Below are 21,078 nucleotides of genomic sequence, written 5' to 3' on the forward strand. Positions count from 1 at the left end.
ATACATGTCACATCTTTTAATAATGTATAGCTGCCAAACACTTAAAGGAATAATATACAGCTGTACTGTTAATTACTAATATTAATACAAATTTGAATCCCAAATAAAATTATGATGCAGTCTTCCCTTGCAGTTATATTTACCTTATATCATTTCTTACTGCATATTTGAACAATAACATGAAAAACATGATAATTTAATAGATCTGGCTGATAAATAGATGCTGCATACTTTTGGATTTTCATTTCCTAAACTCCACCTCATCTTGTTCTGGTTGTGTTGTGCGAGTGTTCCTATACAGGAACTATTTCTGGTGCAAAACCTTTGTAAATTGTAGATGAATTTCTATCTTTCACATATAGAAAAGAACTTGTATGAATGACACTCATAATGAGCATACTCTCCCAATAATATAGTTATAAAAAGAAAACCTACATTCTGTAAACTAAATGAGCAGATTAAAAAAATGGAACAACACCTTAATGAAAGTTAAAGGAACAGCGCAGTAAATCTAATTTTTTCCATCCTTTCTTTCCATCTAGGAAGAAAACTGCACAAATGTTAAACTATAACTACTGCAACTGCAGCAGTACAGGATAGTTTAGTCACCTTATCAGCAAGAATATACTTTCAAAAGCATTTGTCAATATTGTATTGAGTTTGCAGGAACCTCTGCTGTATCTGTCACCAGTTACCACCAATTCACGCATAGTTTTGCTAAACATATCAAGATGACATATCAGACAAAATTAGGAGCACTAAAAATAAAGTGTGATTTGTAAAGCAGAGTCTTGACTCACATTAGCAGATTTGTGAAGTTGTAAAAGCGGAAGAGGTGTGACTGTTGTTTTGTTTGTGAACAACCGAAATGATTCTGCTATTACAAGTTAAAACTAACAACGAATTAATAAAAAACAGAATCACCTCCATAGGTTTCTTTAGGGCACAGAGGACCCAGACAACCATAGCGATAGAAAACAGAAGCAATTAGAAAAGCTCAGCAGCAGCATGTCAGCATCAACTGGCAAAGAACAGAGTAACGCCAGTAGATGGAAAAGGGAAGCATTTATAGCATACATTTGAGATTTGAGCATCTATTCCTTCATCTATTCCATTTCACTGTTGGAAATGAGTCAATCATTTAAAACTAGATGGCATAATCCCTGTGAGACAGATAAAGTGAGAGTGAAGGGTGACAGGAAAAGCTGAAGGGAAGATGGAAGAGGAGAGAAGAATCTACTTAAAGGGAAAGTAAGAAAAAAAATGATTCAGCAGCAGCGAAAAAAACTCTTCAGTGATCACAAAACACTCAAATCCATCAGTCCAAGTTCCAAATATGGTGACTGAAGGATATTCTTAATTTCTTTGTAACTAAAATAACATAAAAAAACCCCCACAAAATGCAGCATAAAATGCAGCACCATATGGGCAGCAGCCATCAAACATCTGAGCTTTGTAAAGCTGAGCTTTTTTTCTTTTTCACTGTATGTAGCTAAAGTCGTCTTTATCAACAGCTCATCAGGCTTTGAGAACATTTTCTTGAAACACTTTCTCCTTTTTTTCCCACCCATCCATCAACATTGGTTTAAAAGATGACAGAGAATCTGTGAGCTTGGAAGCAAAGCTAATTTAGGCTGGTTTGAAACATATCCACAGCTCAGTCCAATAATATTTAAAAGCTCATTCCAGTTTCTAACGTTTGCTGTTGTTCTGGTGCATGTATTTCCTTTTTTCTATTTCTTACTGAAATTTGACCCAGAGTTACAGAATCTTCCAGAATCTCACTCAAGGGCCAATTTTCCCTGAAGCCGCTGCTTTCCTCTTTCTCTCTCCTCTTTCAGCCGCTGTCATTATCAGCTGAACATCAGGTGCAACAGAACACATCAGCAGAAGATTACCACTAACCTCACTAATCAGCTTTTCCTCCCTGTGTTTCCTGACTGCATCCCTAAAGGCCTGGTTTTATTTAACTGCTGCATGCTAACCTTTAAGTACGATTTTCTGTCTCTTTGACGCTTCATTAATTCAGCTTGGAAACGAGAACCTGTGACTAATCAGAGTAAGGAAGGCTGCCGCCTACAGAAGAACAAGTGTTCTGTATCCATCATCCTTCAGTTTCAGCATTTCTGTTGCAGCCTCAGGATGTTTCAGGTGGATCTTTTCTTAAAAAAATAACCATGTAACCATATCTTCTCCCTGCATTCTGTGGAAAACAGCAGTCTGGCTGCATCACACTGAAAAAAAAAAATCCTGCCTCTTACACCTCGGAGAGTGTTGACAAAGTGTTTTATTCACACTCGCGCTACGGTGTCAATAACCTGTTGGAACGTTGTCACCATTTCATCTAAAAACAGCCAGTCTGAAGACGGAGTTTGGTGCGAAGCTGCAGAGGTGTAACCGTGCTGGTGGCTGTGAGCAGTGAGCCGATAATTAGAACAATTGCAAGTAAGGAATCCTCAATCAGCTACAGAGACCAAGTGGATCTATACAGATAAAGAAAAAAACAACAAACAGGAACAACTGGATTTTGGAAGCTGTAATATAAGACCCCCAAAGCAACAGATAATGGTTCAACATGATCAGAAAAAGTCTAAATCTGTCATACCCACAATGATTATTCAGTGAACAGACTCTCCCCTGGCTGGATCTCTGCAGCTCCTCCAAAGAAACCACACTATTTGCATTCTCCATGTTTGGATTAAAGCTTTCTATCCCTCAGTGTGTCTCATCGGTTTTCAGTGCCAGAGTGGGTCAGTATTTGGTCTCTTCTTTCTCCATGATGTTCAAATCTGTAGATGTTCTTTCTCACAACTTATTCCCTGACTTGTTGGCTGAGTTTTTTTTATGGAATTTATTATGTTTTCTGAATAAACTCTTAAACCTTTACAGAAGAGCTGCATTTAGGCTACGCTCACACTGCAGCCTGAAGTGACCCAAATCCAATTCTTTTGGCAATATGTGACCTGTTTTGGATCTCTTCATGACAGTCTAAACAACACTGATCAGATTTTATCATATGCAACCAAGGCCACTCATCTATGTTTTTAAATGCAGAATGCGTCTGAACAGCCAGGTCGCATTCATCCGACCTGTACATCAGTATTACTCTACAAAGGTCACCATTCTGTGTCTTGCTACCCAGAAGTGGGTAGAAAAACAACAACTATTGCAGACGAAAATGCGGAAGGCATTGGACAAGAAATGAAAGAGTGCAAGATGCGCTCCAGCACTGATGTCCATGTTTACTTCCTTAAACACAGAACATGCTCGCCAGCTGTGATGTCATTACGTACTCTACTGCAAATGCCGGGCATTAAAATCACATACAAGTCGCATATAATTAGAAATGTGATCAACCACAGAAAAATTCAGGTAAGATTGTTTCATGTCTGTGTGAACAGTAATGAAAGAAGCCAAAGTCATGGAACATTATTTTAAATCCAATGTGGGGCACAATTGTATGTGTTTAAAATCCAATACAGTTCAGCTCTTTTGGGGATCTTTCTGTGGATTTGAGCAGCCAAGTGACCCGAATTACTGTGACGATGATGTCACTCTGTACTGAGAGCGTGGAGCAAGAAAGAATTCAAAAAAACATGGAGGACAGCATGGATGGAGGTGTACATTGGAAGGGACAAAGAAATGTTGGAATGAATAAGTATTTGGGCAGATACAATGATTCAAAAGAAACTTGAGAGGTCATACAGAAACAGGTCATTTGGCTATGATGCTGCACCTCGAATTTCTGCTCTGAGACGTTGCTGCCACTGCTCCTCCAAAAGCCTTACTTAATAGTTTAGCTCTCTTTCTCATCTATCTCCTTTTCCACATTGTCTGCTGTATTATGCGACTTCTTCCAGGGATTAACAACTTTAAATGCATTCATAGGCACAGACTTCTTACATGTCTTGTTATTGTTCTTCTGCACATGCGGGTCACTTCAGGGATACAGTTTGACAGTTATGTGAACAGCCATGTAAAGAAAAATCTGACAAAATCGGACAAAAAAATCTGAATTGAGCATTAAGACCTGCAGTGTGAATGAAGCCTTAGATCAGCTATGTTTACTGATGGCAGACTATTTCAAAATCTATTGCCTTGTGTTCTATTAAGTGGTATCAGGGCCTAATACAAATGTGAGCCATTATTTGGATTCGACGTGGGGAAAAATCCCAATAGTACAATAAACTATGTGATTTTACGTCACCATATTTATATGAAAAAGTACAAGGGTTGTAAACATCTTTACAAGGCTCTGTTTAATTTAGAGATGAAAACATTAGACAGTATCACAGAGAACAAAGATTAGGTTGCCGGAGTATTTCAGACCAAAAATCTTACCGCCACAGCTTCAAGGATCTGTTTGATGACATGGGCTGCGTCTCTTTCGCTGTAGTACCCCCGCTCCACAATCCTGCAAACCAAAATAAAAACAACAGGGAAAGAATCAGCAACATCTCAAAATGGCAAAAAAATCTCTAAAATAAAAACTGTGGATAATCTCGTTTTTTTGCAGATTTAGTAACTGAACTTGCAATTAAACCAACTATTGCAAAAGTTAAACAGAAACTGGTAGCTAAAGTGGCCACTACTGCAAAAAAAATAGCAAATTACACCATATCAGCTTTATTTATAGGGCACTTTAAAGCACCAGAGTGCTGTAAACAGAATCAATAAACAGCTGTCATGTGATGCCATAATAAACCAATGTCGTAAAGAGACCTGAAATAAATAAAACAGCCATATACTGTAATGAGGGATCAAGCATGAACTCGATAAAGCAAACTAAAACTATGTATTTCTCAACTACTAAGTTAAACAAAAATCATTTTTAAGTTAAAATCTTTTATCAAAGCTAAAGAAGCACCTGTAAGTCAAGACAACCTCTGAAACAAACTAACCATGGCAACAGAAGCAGCTCCTACAGCTAAGGATGAGAATAAAAGCAAAACACTAGCACAAAAAAAATCCACCAATGCCAGAAAATACATCTTGTGCTCTTCGTACCATATTCAGTTCAGTTACAGCTCAATTGTATTAACCAACATGCTTTAATCACTCAAAGTTGTATTTCCATTTTAGAGTGACAAAGATCCAAAAGGTCATGATTTTTCAAGAATGGAAAAAAAGACAAATTAGGATGATGTCAAAGAAGCCCTCCAGCCTCTGACGCGCATCACCAAAGATAAATCATCAAGATAATTAAAAACTGAAACGCTTAAAATGGTTTGTTGGAGTGCTGTGACTGGATTATTTCTCCATTGAGTAGGTAATACACAATGGGCCGGATCTATCAAAGGTTTGCGTGTATAAAAACGTGAGCTATTTCACTGTGCACGCTAAAAAATATACAAACTGATCTATCAACAGCGTGCTAAAAGGATTTGGTCTTTAAAACGTGCTAAATAGCGCCTCTTATCCATTTAGTACTTTTTCTGCAATGAATATGCAATATGGGGCGTTTACACGCAAAAGTGCGTCTTGTGGGACGAGAACATGTAAATATATTAATTTAGCACTCGCAAAGTGATTTATCAAACCTGAAAGCAATTTTGCTAACGGTATCTGACTCTATATTAACACGTTTCAAAAGAAGGTGCAAATGGTCTGTATGCGTAATTGCGCACACATGGCAGCGGTTATTGTCGCAAGAAGGAGACATCGAAATGAAGCAAGGAGACGCAGAGAACGCATTTTTTCACTCCGTGTGAATATTTTTGGAATGCACGAGGAAATGATCATCAAAACATATCGTTTATCCAGCATTGCCATTTTGGAGTTGTTGGGGGAACTCCGAATGGATTTGGAGCCAGCCACAAGGAGGACCCACGCAATACCAGATATCACAAAACTCCTTGCAACATTGCACTTTTTTGCATCTGGGTCATTCCAGCGTACGGTTGCAGCGAGAGCTGGGATCTCCCAATCTCGTTTTTCAGAAGTGCTGTACGACGTTCTAAATGCCATGTCGCCCTGACGCCCTACCGGAGAACCCAGACCTCCCCCCTGCGTCTGTGGAGCAACATGCCAATGCTGCGGGGATGCGTACGCGCAGTAATCTCATCCACAGTCACTTCTTGTGAGCACATTTGGTATGTGCATTTTTCTACAGGCCAATACAAAACACCTGTTTTTTTTTGTTTTTTTTTACTGCAGTGAAGTAGAAATTCAGCCACATACCACCTTAGGGAATAAAGGTTGCAAAAAGTTTTTATATATATATATATTTATTTATTTATTTTTTGGAGGGGGTGGGGGTGTCACTGTAAGATTAAAATTTCTTAATGCACTAGTTTGTACAAACTACAAACTACTTTGCCACAAACCACAAAACGCGCAAAACCATTATTTAAATAGGGTGTCTCCAACAGCTTTGCACCTGCAACCAGTTACGCAATCGCTCTTGTTAAATCACCCGCAAACCATGGTTCAGCCCCTCGCGCAAAATTCCAGTTTGCGAGCGCAAATTACTGCACGCAAAATTGGATCTTGATAAATCCGGCCCAATAACTTATGTCCAAATATGGATTAGAACATGCGTAAACACATAAAAAGTTTGTCATAATCTTATCTTTTTTATTTGTTGAATGATCTTTTAATTGTTGTCAGTCTAATGTCCTATCAGAACCAAACATATTGGGAGAAAAATATTTAGTCTCAATCTGGCAGCTCTATAAATAATGTGGGACCTGACTGTATAGTTCTGGGTTGTCTGCAAGTTTTAACTAATCCTCACAAAGAAATTCACAAAACTAAATGCATAAACCGCTCCAAATAAATCCAACATCTTAGGTAGCAACTGCAACTTCTGCAATTGTAGCAACCATGGCAACAGTAGCAGACCAAATACTGAGAGTGAACTTTGTTTAAACATTCAGGAAACACAGCTGAACACAGTAACCTCCACAAATAAATCAGTCACCAAAACAGCAGCAACACTTACAGAATGTTTGACTCTTTTAACGAAACCAATGTGCGACAAAACTAAAACTGGCATCGTTTTCTGTAGCCGAAACCCCCAAAATGCCTGCATCCAAAGATTACTTCTAGACCAAAACCAGTGAGTACAAAACAACAAAGACATACAGTATAACCAAAGACTGCCAAGATGAAATTGAAAGGTGAATACAACTGAAACATTTCTCAATTAAAAAACAAAAAAAAAAACAGTGCAGCAACAACCGAAAACAGCAACTCCTGCAACTAAATCTAAAGCAGGATCTTGCTTCACACTTCAGATACTGGAGCTTGGCTGATAAAAGTTGCTGCAGCAGCAGTGGAAGAACAGGTGCTGCAAGTCAAGAGAAGCTGCAGAAAAGGACCTGCAACAAAGAAGTCTTGTGAAAATGGACCAACTGCTGCAGTTAAACATCTGCAACATTGGGGCATCGTCCGACGACTAAAACCAGCACATATACCTGAGACTGAATCTGAACCTGCAGGGATTTATCTGGAACACAGAACAACATGCAACACTAGAGCACATTTAAGCTGCTGTTGACCAATCGAAACATGTTTGTCCTTACCGGTCAAAAAGCTCGCCTCCTGTCACCAGCTCCAGTACCAAAGCGATGTCTGTGTCCGTCTCAAAGATCTCCTTCAGCTGGATCTGAGCCAGAAACAGAAAACGAAAAAGATCAAGCAGTCATCTGATATTTTTCAGATACAAAAGACTAAAGTTACCAGTAGTTTCTTAATCCAGGATTGAAACAAAATTATTGAGTTCAATTATTCTCTGTAGAGGGAACCTTTAAAACCATGACCAAAGAGAAAATCGTTTAACTAGAACTCAGTTTATGAGTTCACCGTTTCAGAGCACTTAAGATTATCTATTCCCAGATTATTTTTTATAAAGTTAGATGAGCCCCCAGATGTCCTCAGATGGACACTTCAGATAAGACCAATCCTACCGTTGGATACATTTAAACACAGTCATTGATTTACATCCCACTATGACTCACTAATGTTGGCTCTGACAGAAACAAATCCGCTGTTGCTGTAGAAACCAGAAATGACTCCTAACACTTCATATCTCTGCAGCAACCACAAAACAACACCTCAGTGATGATCCACTGCAACTGTGTAGATGTAACAGTTACCATCCACCTCTGCTTGTTCACAGAGATTCTTTAGCAGCTAGTTGCATAGTCAATAACATAATGCAAGGGAATGTCTACTGTAGCCACATGGTCATTCAGAAGCGAATCCTGAAAATAAAGATATGCAATAAGCTGGTTTTACTTAAATAGAAAAACATGTGACCAATCCACCTGAGTGGTTTGATGAATGTATAAACTCTTTGGAACACAATTAAACCTGGATGTTAAGTTGATCTGGAGCAGGCTAGATGCACAGAGTAAATATTCAGGGTAACTTATGTGTCACTTTTTATGTTAAACCAAGTTCAGGTTTAAGTAAACTGGAATATATGAAAAATCCTGTCTTAATCCCTTTAGTTTAGTGAAATAGCCCTGAGGCTGTAAGGTTTGTTGTAAAAAAAAAAGAAAATGAAAAAAATTCAAGATAATGGAAGTTTGCTGCCTAATAATACAAACAGAAGCTAGGTAAGGCCTTAAACAAATATTCATTTGTTTATTTAATTATCCACTGTTGTATCCCCAATGTGGATGTTACTTTGATTTTGCATTGAAGTAATTCCTTGCTCCTGTTTTAGGCTCCGCCTCCAACAAGATTGAGCGCTGCCTTCTGTGTCTCAGTCTAATCAGCAATGACCTGCTGACTTTTTAAGAGCTGTAAGCTGCACTTTTGCCATACATCCCTGTTGGTTGTGTAAGCTTGAAAGCTTTATTGTAAATTTGTCCTTATGTGAACATGTTCAGATGGATTTGGTAGGGGAGAGCTGCCTTCTTGTCTAACCCTAGTGGGAACTGGAGCACCCTGGGAAAACCCACAAATGTACAATGATAAAGCAAGGCCCACTGTCACAGCTTGGAACACACAACAATTTGGTGGAACTGCTTATCACTGGTTAAATCCTATCTTTTTGCAAAAGTTTACTTTTCTTATACTCTATTTGTCACCCAATACAGTGATATCAAATCCTGTTTATAATAATTGACTTTGAAGCAATCTCTCTTCCTAAGCAAAGGTGCAGCAACAGTAGACAGAAACCTTCTTTAACCCACCTGTCGGCCTCTGCAGATGGCCGCTCACACTGCCGGAGGCTTCTTCCTGTTAAAAGGGAGTTTTCCTCTCTACTGTCACTACAAGCATTCTTGGTCTGAGGGATTGCCTCCGAGTCAATGAGTCGATGCAATCAACTGTTTTTTCTTAGATAAAAAATCTTTGAACAAATCTAACTGTATGATCTAGTTAAATTGTCTCTGTAAAGTGCCTTGACATCACGTTATGTGAATTAGCACAATATAAATAAACTCAATTGAACTGAAACTTGAAACCTGAAACATGAATTTTCATCTGTGGAACTAATAATCTTTTTGTTTGTTTTGTTTTTTCTTTTTGGTTGGGAATCCTTCACTTGCACAATGATAAATAGGCACAATGTCACATTTCTAAAGAAACAATGATTTAGTGGTACTGGTTATCAGTTTTCCAATCCTACTTTTTTAAACAGGTCCAATAAAGTGCTAAAAATTTAGTTTATAATTGTTGAAAAGAGAGGAATTAGTGAAGCTGACTTGGATGCAATCCCTTGCAAATGTGTAGTAACTCTGGAAGCAATGCAGGTGTTTCTGATGCGGTCCTAGAACTTTCACTTAGGTCGGTTCTGTTGTTAGAACTTGCTGTGTTCCTGGATCTCCAATGTGATGGGTTACAGTACACCTAAAGGAATTCCAGTCCCCGCTGTCTCACTTAAAGCAAGATGATGTCTTCTCATTAGAACAGAGATCACTCTCATAACCGCTTGCCAACTTTACATCAAAATCATACAGATTTGCTTCGCCCACCAATTTAACAATTGCTGATCAGAACAATCACAGGGGAACGGCTCTTCTCTGAGCTAGAAACAGATTAAAGTGCATTCTAGACTCCACATATCTGCACTTTGACCAGGTTTATTGAGTATATGCATCTCTGGAGGGAGGTAAACAACATGGTTAATAGCCATATCTATAAAATTGTCTTCCCTGTTAAAAAAAAACATCTAAATTAATTTCCGTTTTAACAAAGAGCGGTCAAACAGCATTATCTTTATAACAGGGTACTCCATAGGGTAAACAACACTGCAGTCTGATCATCCAAACTGTCTCAGTGATTTTTCATACATGTTAATCGGGCAATGTACAGTACCCCAGATAGATTTGTACCTCAAACAAGACCTTAAGTAAAGCTATGGCCATATTGCAAATTATCTGATTTATCACAGATAGGTGGAGGTTTTGGTTCCCACTTCCTGTATGTCTTTAACATGAGCAATGGACTATTTTTATTGTGGAATAACTCTTAAAGACTTGACAAATATTTCCTTTATGATCCAAGGCATAACTTTAATTTGTCTTTTTAAAACTTGAGGTCTAACTAGGATTTATCCAGACTGTTGTAGTCTTGTCTAGACTTGTGAAATGATCTGCCATGATTCTCTGAGGCTTGTATCTGTATGATTACTACTGGACCTGTCTAAACTGTAACCTGATTATGGATGGAGGTGATGTTTTTTCAGGTATGTCCGGATACATTCCTATGTCAAAGGCATCTAAGCACATCCAAATTCCCTGGAATACAGAGGAATACAGACTTTACTTCACATTTGGTCAGAATGACATAACACCTCATCTTGTATGGTTTAAGCTTATTTTGGATGTATGGATCCAGGATCTAACTCGTTTGGTTCTTTTCTGTATGTGATACCTATAGTTGTGGGTTGGATGCAGGTGGGCCAGTAAGTTCAGAGCTGTTCCTTTAAACCATCTTAACATGTTTGCCAAAGCCAGTATCACCTTTTTAGACACCTGATGGTAATGCAATAAACAAAGTAATAAAAATAGACTGATTTAATCCTTAATATAGCTTGAAAATTTAGCTTTGCACAAAACAAAGGTAGGTGCTTACAATGTTTGGATGGGAAAGACGAAGCAGGACTCCGATTTCTGTGCGCACAATTTTCTTGTCAATCTGCAACAACAACGAAAAANGGGAATCCTTCACTTGCACAATGATAAATAGGCACAATGTCACATTTCTAAAGAAACAATGATTTAGTGGTACTGGTTATCAGTTTTCCAATCCTACTTTTTTAAACAGGTCCAATAAAGTGCTAAAAATTTAGTTTATAATTGTTGAAAAGAGAGGAATTAGTAAAGCTGACTTAGATGCAATCCCTTGCAAATGTGTAGTAACTCTGGACAGAAACAAGTAACCTCACAAGATGGAAGCAATGCAGGTGTTTTTGATGCGGTCCTATAACTTTCACTTAGGTCGGTTCTGTTGTTAGAACTTGCTGTGTTCCTGGATCTCCAATGTGATGGGTTACAGTACACCTAAAGGAATTCCAGTCCCCGCTGTCTCACTTAAAGCAAGATGATATCTTCTCATTAGAATAGAGATCACTCTCATAACCGCTTGCCAACTTTACATCAAAATCATCCCGATTTGCTTCGCCCACCAATTTAACAATTGCTGATCAGAACAATCACAGGGGAACGGCTCTTCTCTGAGCTAGAAACAGATTAAAGTGCATTCTAGACTCCACATATCTGCACTTTGACCAGGTTTATTGAGTATATGCATCTCTGGAGGGAGGTAAACAACATGGTTAATAGCCATATCTATAAAATTGTCTTCCCTGTTAAAAAAAACCCATCTAAATTAATTTCCGTTTTAACAAAGAGCGGTCAAACAGCATTATCTTTATAACAGGGTACTCCATAGGGTAAACAACACTGCAGTCTGATCATCCAAAGTGTCTCAGTGATTTTTCATACATGTTAATCGGGCAATGTACAGTACCCCAGATAGATTTGTACCTCAAACAAGACCTTAAGTAAAGCTATGGCCATATTGCAAATTATCTGATTTATCACAGATAGGTGGAGGTTTTGGTTCCCACTTCCTGTATGTCTTTAACATGAGCAATGGACTATTTTTATTGTGGAATAACTCTTAAAGACTTGACAAATATTTCCTTTATGATCCAAGGCATAACTTTAATTTGTCTTTTTAAAACTTGAGGTCTAACTAGGATTTATCCAGACTGTTGTAGTCTTGTCTAGACTTGTGAAATGATCTGCCATGATTCTCTGAGGCTTGTATCTGTATGATTACTACTGGACCTGTCTAAACTGTAACCTGATTATGGATGGAGGTGATGTTTTTTCAGGTATGTCCGGATACATTCCTATGTCAAAGGCATCTAAGCACATCCAAATTCCCTGGAATACAGAGGAATACAGACTTTACTTCACATTTGGTCAGAATGACATAACACCTCATCTTGTATGGTTTAAGCTTATTTTGGATGTATGGATCCAGGATCTAACTCGTTTGGTTCTTTTCTGTATGTGATACCTATAGTTGTGGGTTGGATGCAGGTGGGCCAGTAAGTTCAGAGCTGTTCCTTTAAACCATCTTAACATGTTTGCCAAAGCCAGTATCACCTTTTTAGACACCTGATGGTAATGCAATAAACAAAGTAATAAAAATAGACTGATTTAATCCTTACAATAGCTTGAAAATTTAGCTTTGCACAAAACAAAGGTAGGTGCTTACAATGTTTGGATGGGAAAGACGAAGCAGGACTCCGATTTCTGTGCGCACAATTTTCTTGTCAATCTGCAACAACAACGAAAAACAAACAAACAAAAAACATCAGTATGTAGTACTTTGGCAGCAGAAAGAACATTTCAGATTAATCCAGTTTTACCCTTTGACCTTATCTGTTAGTTGCACACAAATATTTTAATCATTCGCATTGAAGGTTAAGAGGGTTCCAGAATTTGGAGGGAGGGCAAAGTGGTAAAGAAAGAAGGGATCATATGAATTAATGTAGTTCAGTATGTTTTAATCCAGTGGTTTTCTTGTGTCATAAGCGTTATTTCTGCATCATATTCTTAATGTAGACTTTACTACATGCATGCAGATAATGTTTGTACAAGTTCCTAAATGTTTAAAGAGATACACAGAAATCATCTCCTTGCAGAGAAGGTTATTTTAGGCAGGGTTATAATTCCTCTGGATTTTCAACCACTCTCCCTCTCTTTCCTTTCCTGCCAAGTATGCTGGCCTTTAAAAAAAAACACTTTACCTAACACATGTTTATCAGATTATGTCATGTTACTATTGATTCATTTTTGCAGAATTTGGGCTGGAGCTGCACTCTATCTTTAGAAGTGGTGCATATGCAAGGAAAACATGATGGTTTCCAATTCCATTACACACATAGGACCGATACTCAAGAGCCAGGCAGGAGTTTAAGAAGATATTTTAGTGTTTCATGGAAGGACCATATAGGGAATTGGCTTCTAAATTGTTAGGTGACTGAAATGTTATAAACTGTTGAAATACTTTTTAATATATATTTTTTTTATTGACTCACTTCAAGTTAAAAAAAAAAGCTACAGTTACTACTACAGCTAATGTTCACAAATATGACTTGTAATATTTCTTTAGCGTACTTTCAGAATACAACAGAAAAAAAACACCTGTGAATAAACAGCATGGCAAATAATGTTTTCCTGATAAAGCTATCTTAGGAGTAGAACTTTCTTTGTAAATGGCTTTTCAATTAGATGCTAACGTTTGGTTTCACACAATAAACACACTCAATCATTTTTAAACATTGACCAAAGATCCAAGAAGATTCCCACAAATCATCTCTTGTAAAACCTTTTTTTATTGCCCACATTAGAAATTATAATGCTTGGCATCATTCTTGGTAATGCCTGGATGAATCATTAAGATCTTATCAAATGATGATGTATGACACAACAACAGACATGCTGGGACATGGCTTTTCTCCTCGATTAAAGAAGCAACTGAACACAGATGTTTCTTGGAGGAGAGTTATCTGTTTTTGTCAAGAAATATTTCAACCAGAAATTAATGTGACCTTCAGAAATGGACTTATCAAAGAAGGCACATGATTTAAGGATCTCAGAAGTGTCAAACTCCCACACTAGAGAAGTGGGTTTTTGTATTTGTTGGAAGTTCAATCAATTTCACCTTCAGTCTCCTGAAGGTAAGATATTTAGCTTTTTCAGTTTAAATAACTGTTTACATCTACAAAAAGCAAAACTATTCACATAGAAGACATTTCTTACTGTCTATACATATCTGTCAGCCTACAACATGCTCAGTATAATTCCCATTCTATGAATACAGCATAATGATTTGGGTCATTTCTGCAGCATGCTTAAGGCTTTAAAACTAACCGTCTTCTTGAGGACTTTGACTGCGTAAGGTTTCTGGGTCTGTTTCTCCTCACAGCGGTACACAATGGATGTTGCTCCTCTGAAAACACAAGAATAATGGAGTTAACCTAAATGCTGCATAGACAGTCGACTATGTAAAAAGAAAACAACTTTTCTAATACAGTCGTTAGTCAAAAGTAAGCAAAACTCTTGAAAAATTAGTCATTCATTCCACTTCATTAAGTATCTCCAAGAACATACCCCTAACATCCGGCCTGGAGATGGTTCTGGGTAGAAGTGTACCCAAACCTGCATATGGTTTAATGTGATCAAAATATTAAACAAGGAGTTATTGGCCATGAAATGACTGCCTTGTTTGTGTGACAGTGCACCTTGTAAAAACCACATTCAGTCTTTTTGGCTGCAGAAATCTGGAGGTGATGTAAAGAAACCAAAGCGAATTTGCTGCTGGAGAGCTTAGTGTTTCACTGAAGGCTTTTTGTCTAATAAAGGTTCATCATATACCATTTCTAGACTATTTGAGTGTGGAAATGTTATACCTTTTCACTTACTTTTCATTTTAAAAGACCATCTGTTGCGTACCTTTTATTCATTATGACTAAAATCAAGTCCAAGGAACAGTGATGAAGTATATTTTCCCCTGAATTCCTCCACACACCCAGAACTTAACTCTAAAACTGTGAAAAAGGTGTGGAGTATTTCTGCCATCCTGCTCATTTCAAATAAAGAGGATCATTTTGGGGCTTTTGACCCAAAACACCTCCTCTCAGTGAGATTTCTCCTTTTCTTTTCTGGTGCTTTTCTTACAAATCTGCAGGGCCATAACTTTGTTTCAGTGCAGTAAGTCATGGCATTTTGAGAGACATGTTGACATTCATGCATCCTTAAAATAATAAATGCAGTTCATATAACAGCAAGCTGACAAGCTATATGAACTGATTTTACTTGTCAGTTTTTTTCAGAGTGGCAGAACCTGACAAGACTGAAAGGGGAGATTTATACTTTGCAAATGCACTCATAGAAAAACACATTAACTGTAGAAATCTTGTTGTCTGATTACGTAAACTACAACTGAAATTTAATTGAATCAACATCTGAAGACATCAGTCAGGAAGTTGAAACTTGAACACAAATGGGCCTGGCACATTAAAAAAGCCCCGATCTTTAAAGCTGTTGAAATTTGTGTGCAGAGGTGCAAAGATGTTTGCCAGAAAAGCATAATAAGTGCAGACAGGGCGCAGTATGTTTAGAAAGGTATATTCCAGGGTAATGCCCTGTGATAGAGCGCTATCAGAACCAGTCAGCGCTCACTAGGTCATTTCACCCTTGCTGAGCTGCAGATGAAAAGAGTCTGAATTTTCTTGAGTGTGGTGTAGGCACTGCTAGCCAACCAGAGTGACCGGGTCGTGTCATAAGCTTTTGCGAGAGCTGTTAAGTAGATGGGAGCTGTTCCATAAAATGCTTACGGCTGACAACAGTGACTAAATAAGTACAGACCATTTACCATTCATTTCAATGGATGCAGCTAAGAATAGCTCATGGAGGGCTAGTCTTTTAGCTGATTGAAGATATGGTGGGATCATATCATAGGTTTCACAGCAATGCAGTTGTGAAGGGAGGAGATAATCATATACTGCACCAGGACACAATTTTAAAATTCAGAAACTTCCTAAATTACAGTCCCTATAATTATTATGGTAAATATAGTCCCTGTAGGTATTAAGCTGGGGGAAAGAAATCACCACAAACTTTCAACTTGAGTTTTAAACTGTTTTTAGTTTAGTTTTCATCCAGTAATCCATAAGACCCTGGTTTCTCTGAGGCTTAAAGGTATAGAGGACGATCTTTAATTTCCAGGTGGATCATCTAAATAAGTGGTCCTCCTAATATATGTACGGTTGCAGACGGTCATTGAAGGTCACCCCTATCTTTTCATGGAGACAAAAGTTGAACTGAAGTAGAATTTGTTGTTTTGTTTGCATAATTTTAGCAAATAAAGCTGACTCTGACGTTGATATCCATGTACACTTGTGATTAAAGCTGTGATAATCAACAAATTGTTGTAATTAACTGGAAAATTGATTTGCAAATCAACATTTATTTCAAGTATCTTGATTATTAGTATTATCTCTGTGTGATAAATGTAATAAATTGATCTCATGTAATCAAAATGTTTGAAAATATGATTGTTTTTTCTATACGTAGCAAATGTAGCACACATTTCTTGTTTTTTTTATCACTTTATGGTAAATTCAGGTGAAATTCTGAATTATTGGTTGTGTGGGGGTTTGATTGTGGAGACATATTATAGGGGAGGTGTTTGCATGCATGTGTGTGTTTTGTTTTTTTTTTTAATGGGGGGGGGGTCGTTCTGGTTTTCTGCAGTGACAGATGGAGAAAACAGATCCATCAAAGCAATCACACTCTTCCATGCAGGGACCTGGCTGTTCTCCATGGCAACGGGACACCATGAAGCTAAGCTGTGTGTTTTAGAATCCACTGCTGACACTGGTTTAACGTTTCATGCTCACAGAGAGACGCAAATAAACAGCAAACACAGACATGATCTGTACACACAGAAGACTACTCCCAACCATGGTGTGAAAAAAACACAGAGAAGTATTAAACCAGTGAGCAGGTCTCTGTCACACACGGCCGCGTGTTTTCTCTCAGCTTTGCGTCTGGTTTGCACTGATGACACAACAAATAAACAAACCTTGGACAGCAAACATCAGGCCACAGGGAGGAGGCAGTACACAAAAAATACACACAACTTCTGCATTTGCGTGGCACGTCTATTGCATTCAACAAATGTACAGTACGGTACTAATGTTTAATTTGAACAGTTTGTTGTTCTTCTTTTTTTATTTCCTGTAGTGTATAATTAGCTGCATGATCTTTAAAAACCAAGAAATAAAATCCACAATTTACTGTGAATACACATTTAAAATTAAACACAGCCCTACATATAATGCTAACTAAATTAAATAAAAAATATTTCTAGCAGTATATAATGAGACAGACTTAATATCTCACTTGTTACACTCTTGGACTGCTCAGCTACATTTGCCCACAGCTGGCCTTACAATCCTGAACCTGCTTGGACTAACTGCCCAAAGCCTTCTATATCCTCCTGGGGCCTTGGCTAAGCTACCCACTATCACCATGTCGGGGAGATTCTACCAATACGCCAAGAAGCTGCTACTGTACCTCCAGGAGTGCCTCCACGAGTCCAATTAGACAACTATAAACCATTTTAATATAAAGAGAGACAAAAGTCAACTAAGTTTTAGCAAATCATCCTATGACCAAAACCCAGAAAGGTTTAGCAGAAGGTAAAGAGAATGCAGTTATGTGACTTTTTATACAGATCGTGAACAGAGGTGTCAAGTAACGAAGTACAAATACTTCGTTACTGTACTTAAGTACACTTTCTTAGGTATCTATACTTTACTCCATTACTTATTTTTCTTCCTACTTCTCACTTCTACTCATTACATTTTCACACAAGTACCTGTACTTTCTATTCCTAACATTTTTAAAACAAACGTTACTCTTTACTCTTGGCTTCGGTTTAATGTTTATAAATATTTATTTCACGTCATGTGCGCCATCCAATGCAGATCAGGCGCCATCTACATCTAGTGAAAACTATTGTAATTGGATGAGTCATAGAACATCCAACTCATTGGTTAGCTAAAGGAAATCATCAGAAGCAAGCAGGTGTTCTTCAAACTGCAAATGTGAATTGTCTATGCCATGCTACAATGTTGGATTCAGAAAAAGATGTTGAAATGTCTGAAAGGTCGGAATCAGGCGAGAGCGTATCGGGAGACGGAGACCAACAAGACCTCCCTCATCCTTGGCTCTATCTCAAAGAATCTTTCGAAATAGTCGAAAAATTGAGTTTTAAAATTCATATAGTTGCATCTGGCTGTTTTTTTAAAGGTTACTTTGTACTTTTATTCTTTATGTAGTTTTTGGAGCACATATTTTTTCCCTTTCACTTAAGTAAAGAGGTCAAATTGATACTTCAACTTTTACCAGAGTGTTTTTAAACTGCAGTATCTATACTTCTACCCAAGTAACAAATGTGTGTACTTTTGACACCACTGATTATGAATATTTACCACATATTCTTGTCCAATGCCAATACAAAGGTGTTTTGGAGAAGTTTTTTTAAAGTTTAATATTCTCTTTAGGCTGAATATTATTGTACTGTTCCTAGCGAAATATAAAGACCTAATTGATTTTTTGTAGGGATAAGCATTTCTTTTAAGGCATATTCTAATATAGCTTTTTTACGTAACCATGTCTGATGTTCCAGCTGTCTTCTTGGTGCAACCTACTGAGTCCAGGTTCCAACCAACACGCTCTGACACTAAGGTAGAGTTTGTGAAATTTTAGGTATTCATCCATGTATATTATTTCATTACCTTTGAGCACTGGCATTTAAACAGCCCCACATATTGATACTGCCTTTACCATGCTTTGCAGTTGTTACAAGTGTATAGGTTTCATAATCATATTTTTAGTAAATCCGAGTGGTGCTGAAGATCGGCTTTATACAGCAAATGGAAACTAATTTTAGCTGCAGCTGCAATCATTCTGAAAAACAATGGGTCAGATAAATTATTTAGGACTGAATATTTAATATTTGATTCATGCAGATGACAATCAGTTAAAACTATAGACTTTATCAGAACATTTTTGTAAGGAAACAAAAAAGTCCAGGCATATTATCAGGATTCAACTAAAACTAAATTGAATTTATGATTTTATTGAGCTTTCCATTCATGATTTATTAGAAATAAAGTTTTTGGTGCCATTTTTTTAATCCAAGAGACCAAATATTTTTTTCTTTTAGTGTGTTTTTCTATTATATGTGTTTTTGATATTTATCATTCTCAGTTATTGTCATGTTCCAATAAAGAAATTACCATAGACCAAACAAAAGAAGGGCTGAAATTTTACTAAGGTTTGGAAACTAATCTGTGTTTTGCAAAAACTAGTCCTAAACATTTGGAATCTGTTTAACAGAATTTTTCCAACAAAATTGAGATAGTTTCAAAGTTTAAGATCAAAAAGATAAAACGAGATCTTTTACATCTATTGAATAAATGATTCAGATTTCGAAGGTTTGATTAATATAAACCAATTAGCAAAAAAAAATATCTAAATAAGACTACATTTTTTGTTATATGTGCAAAATCTTAAAGTTTAAATATTTATAAGAAAAGCATCGACTCAGCCATCTAAATATAGATTTTTATGTAAATATTACTAAAACAGCCATTGCATTGAAACATTATAAACATTAAATGCAATATGAATAATTTAATAATCAATTTGTTCAACCTAACCTCCTATGCAATCCTATTAGAGCCTTTTTCCTGAATGTTTGCTCTGATAAACCCTCATTAGGGCATTATGAGCCTGCTTTCCTTCTCTGCTGCAAACTGGAAGCAGCTCAGATTTTATTGGTTCCTGGTTGAGCTGAATTGCCCAGCAAAATCCCAGGCTGGATTATGAAGAGCAGCTGAGTTAATCCTGAATGAGGAGCATCACATGGACCCACATGTGGCCAACTTTGGCCCACTCAAAGCTGCGCAACAACCCATCAGTTTCACCCCTTAAAAACTGCAGCCCAGACCTGCCCAGCTCGGAGCCCAGGGCGTAGAAGTCCTCCACCGTCCCGTCCCGCCTCGACCCGTCCACCCAGAACTCCACCGGCTCCGAACCAGGCCGGGAGGTCGGCATGATGCCAGCAGGGCTCCCCGGATCCAGGGCCAACAGAACCAAGTCCAATAACAGACTCGAATCAGTTCCTCCTCAGACCGGATCGGAACCACGAGCAGCGTAACCCAGAGCAGATCCCACGTTTTAAATCCAGCTCTGTAAACCCCAGATTAGAGCATCAGAGGAGGGGGGGGATTCATGATCCTGATGGGTTTTAATCCAGACCAGCAGGGGGGAGGAGGGGGATCCGCCTGCTCCTTCAAACTCGGAACCAGGACCGTTTAGTCCATCTGCGAGAATACATGAAATAAAACAAACAGAACCGAATCAGTTAGGAGAGAAACCGCCTCTTCAATCAGTAACCAGGACCAGGATGGTCCAGACGCACCAAATCCAGATGTGTCGCAGCTTCCATCGGGCCTCTAAACCCATCAGATGATCAGCTCAGTCCATCATCCTCCCCCAGGGAATATTTACGTATTTTCGCCGGCAGACGCGGCTGGTCAGCCTGTCCGGAGCGCGGTGTCTTCCTGGCAAAGATCCAGCCCTCAGAGGGAGGACACCACCGGGGAAACACATGCAGCGAAGCCCGGGCTGGATCGGTGCAGGACTGCTGGAGGGTCTGCTTCTCAGGCAGGAAGGACTGCTCCAGATGTCCGCTGCATCCGAGGGGAGAGAGGATGCTGTTACCGTCTGCATCCCTGCTGACCAATCACAGCTCAGCACGCGAGCTGGGGGGCGCGCCCATTGGACCGCTGCCGTGTCAGACAGGACCGCCTCTGTCAGCAGCCTAAATAAGGAAATAACCCAAATACATAAATGTACATTGGCGTGACATCTGGAGGCTTTGATCCTTTGGGAATCACACCAGCAACCCTCACATTGTCACGTGTTCACAGGATCCCATCATCTCTCAGCTGAAACTCATCTTTCTCAAATCACATCATTTATAGATAGATATTTTTCTTAGAATGTAAATATTGCAAAAGCT

The 21,078-nt window shown here is 38.2% G+C and overlaps 1 protein-coding gene across 3 annotated transcripts in view; it reads right to left on the bottom strand.

The window, feature by feature from the left end:
- camk4 (calcium/calmodulin-dependent protein kinase IV) overlaps positions 1-20,742 on the bottom strand; it is a 39,158-nt gene extending 18,416 nt beyond the window's left edge. Inside the window, exons 1-6 of one of the 3 annotated variants that reach the window (XM_015403834.1) lie at positions 20,476-20,742; positions 20,002-20,377; positions 14,349-14,427; positions 12,688-12,750; positions 7,527-7,609; positions 4,342-4,414 (exon numbers count right to left, since the gene is read on the bottom strand). In XM_015403834.1, the coding sequence (XP_015259320.1) occupies positions 4,342-4,414; positions 7,527-7,609; positions 12,688-12,750; positions 14,349-14,427; positions 20,002-20,108 (405 nt within the window). In that variant the 5' untranslated portion in view covers positions 20,109-20,377; positions 20,476-20,742. Of the gene's footprint in view, positions 1-4,341; positions 4,415-7,526; positions 7,610-11,031; positions 11,095-12,687; positions 12,751-14,348; positions 14,428-20,001 lie in introns of all 3 variants that reach the window. The other 2 variants (XM_015403835.1, XM_015403833.1) reach the window with 2 other exon arrangements.
- Between the last annotated feature and the right edge of the window lie 336 nt (positions 20,743-21,078).

The sequence above is a fragment of the Cyprinodon variegatus genome, unplaced genomic scaffold, assembly GCF_000732505.1.
Source record: "Cyprinodon variegatus isolate N-32 unplaced genomic scaffold, C_variegatus-1.0 Scaffold1577, whole genome shotgun sequence".
NCBI lineage: Eukaryota > Metazoa > Chordata > Actinopteri > Cyprinodontiformes > Cyprinodontidae > Cyprinodon > Cyprinodon variegatus.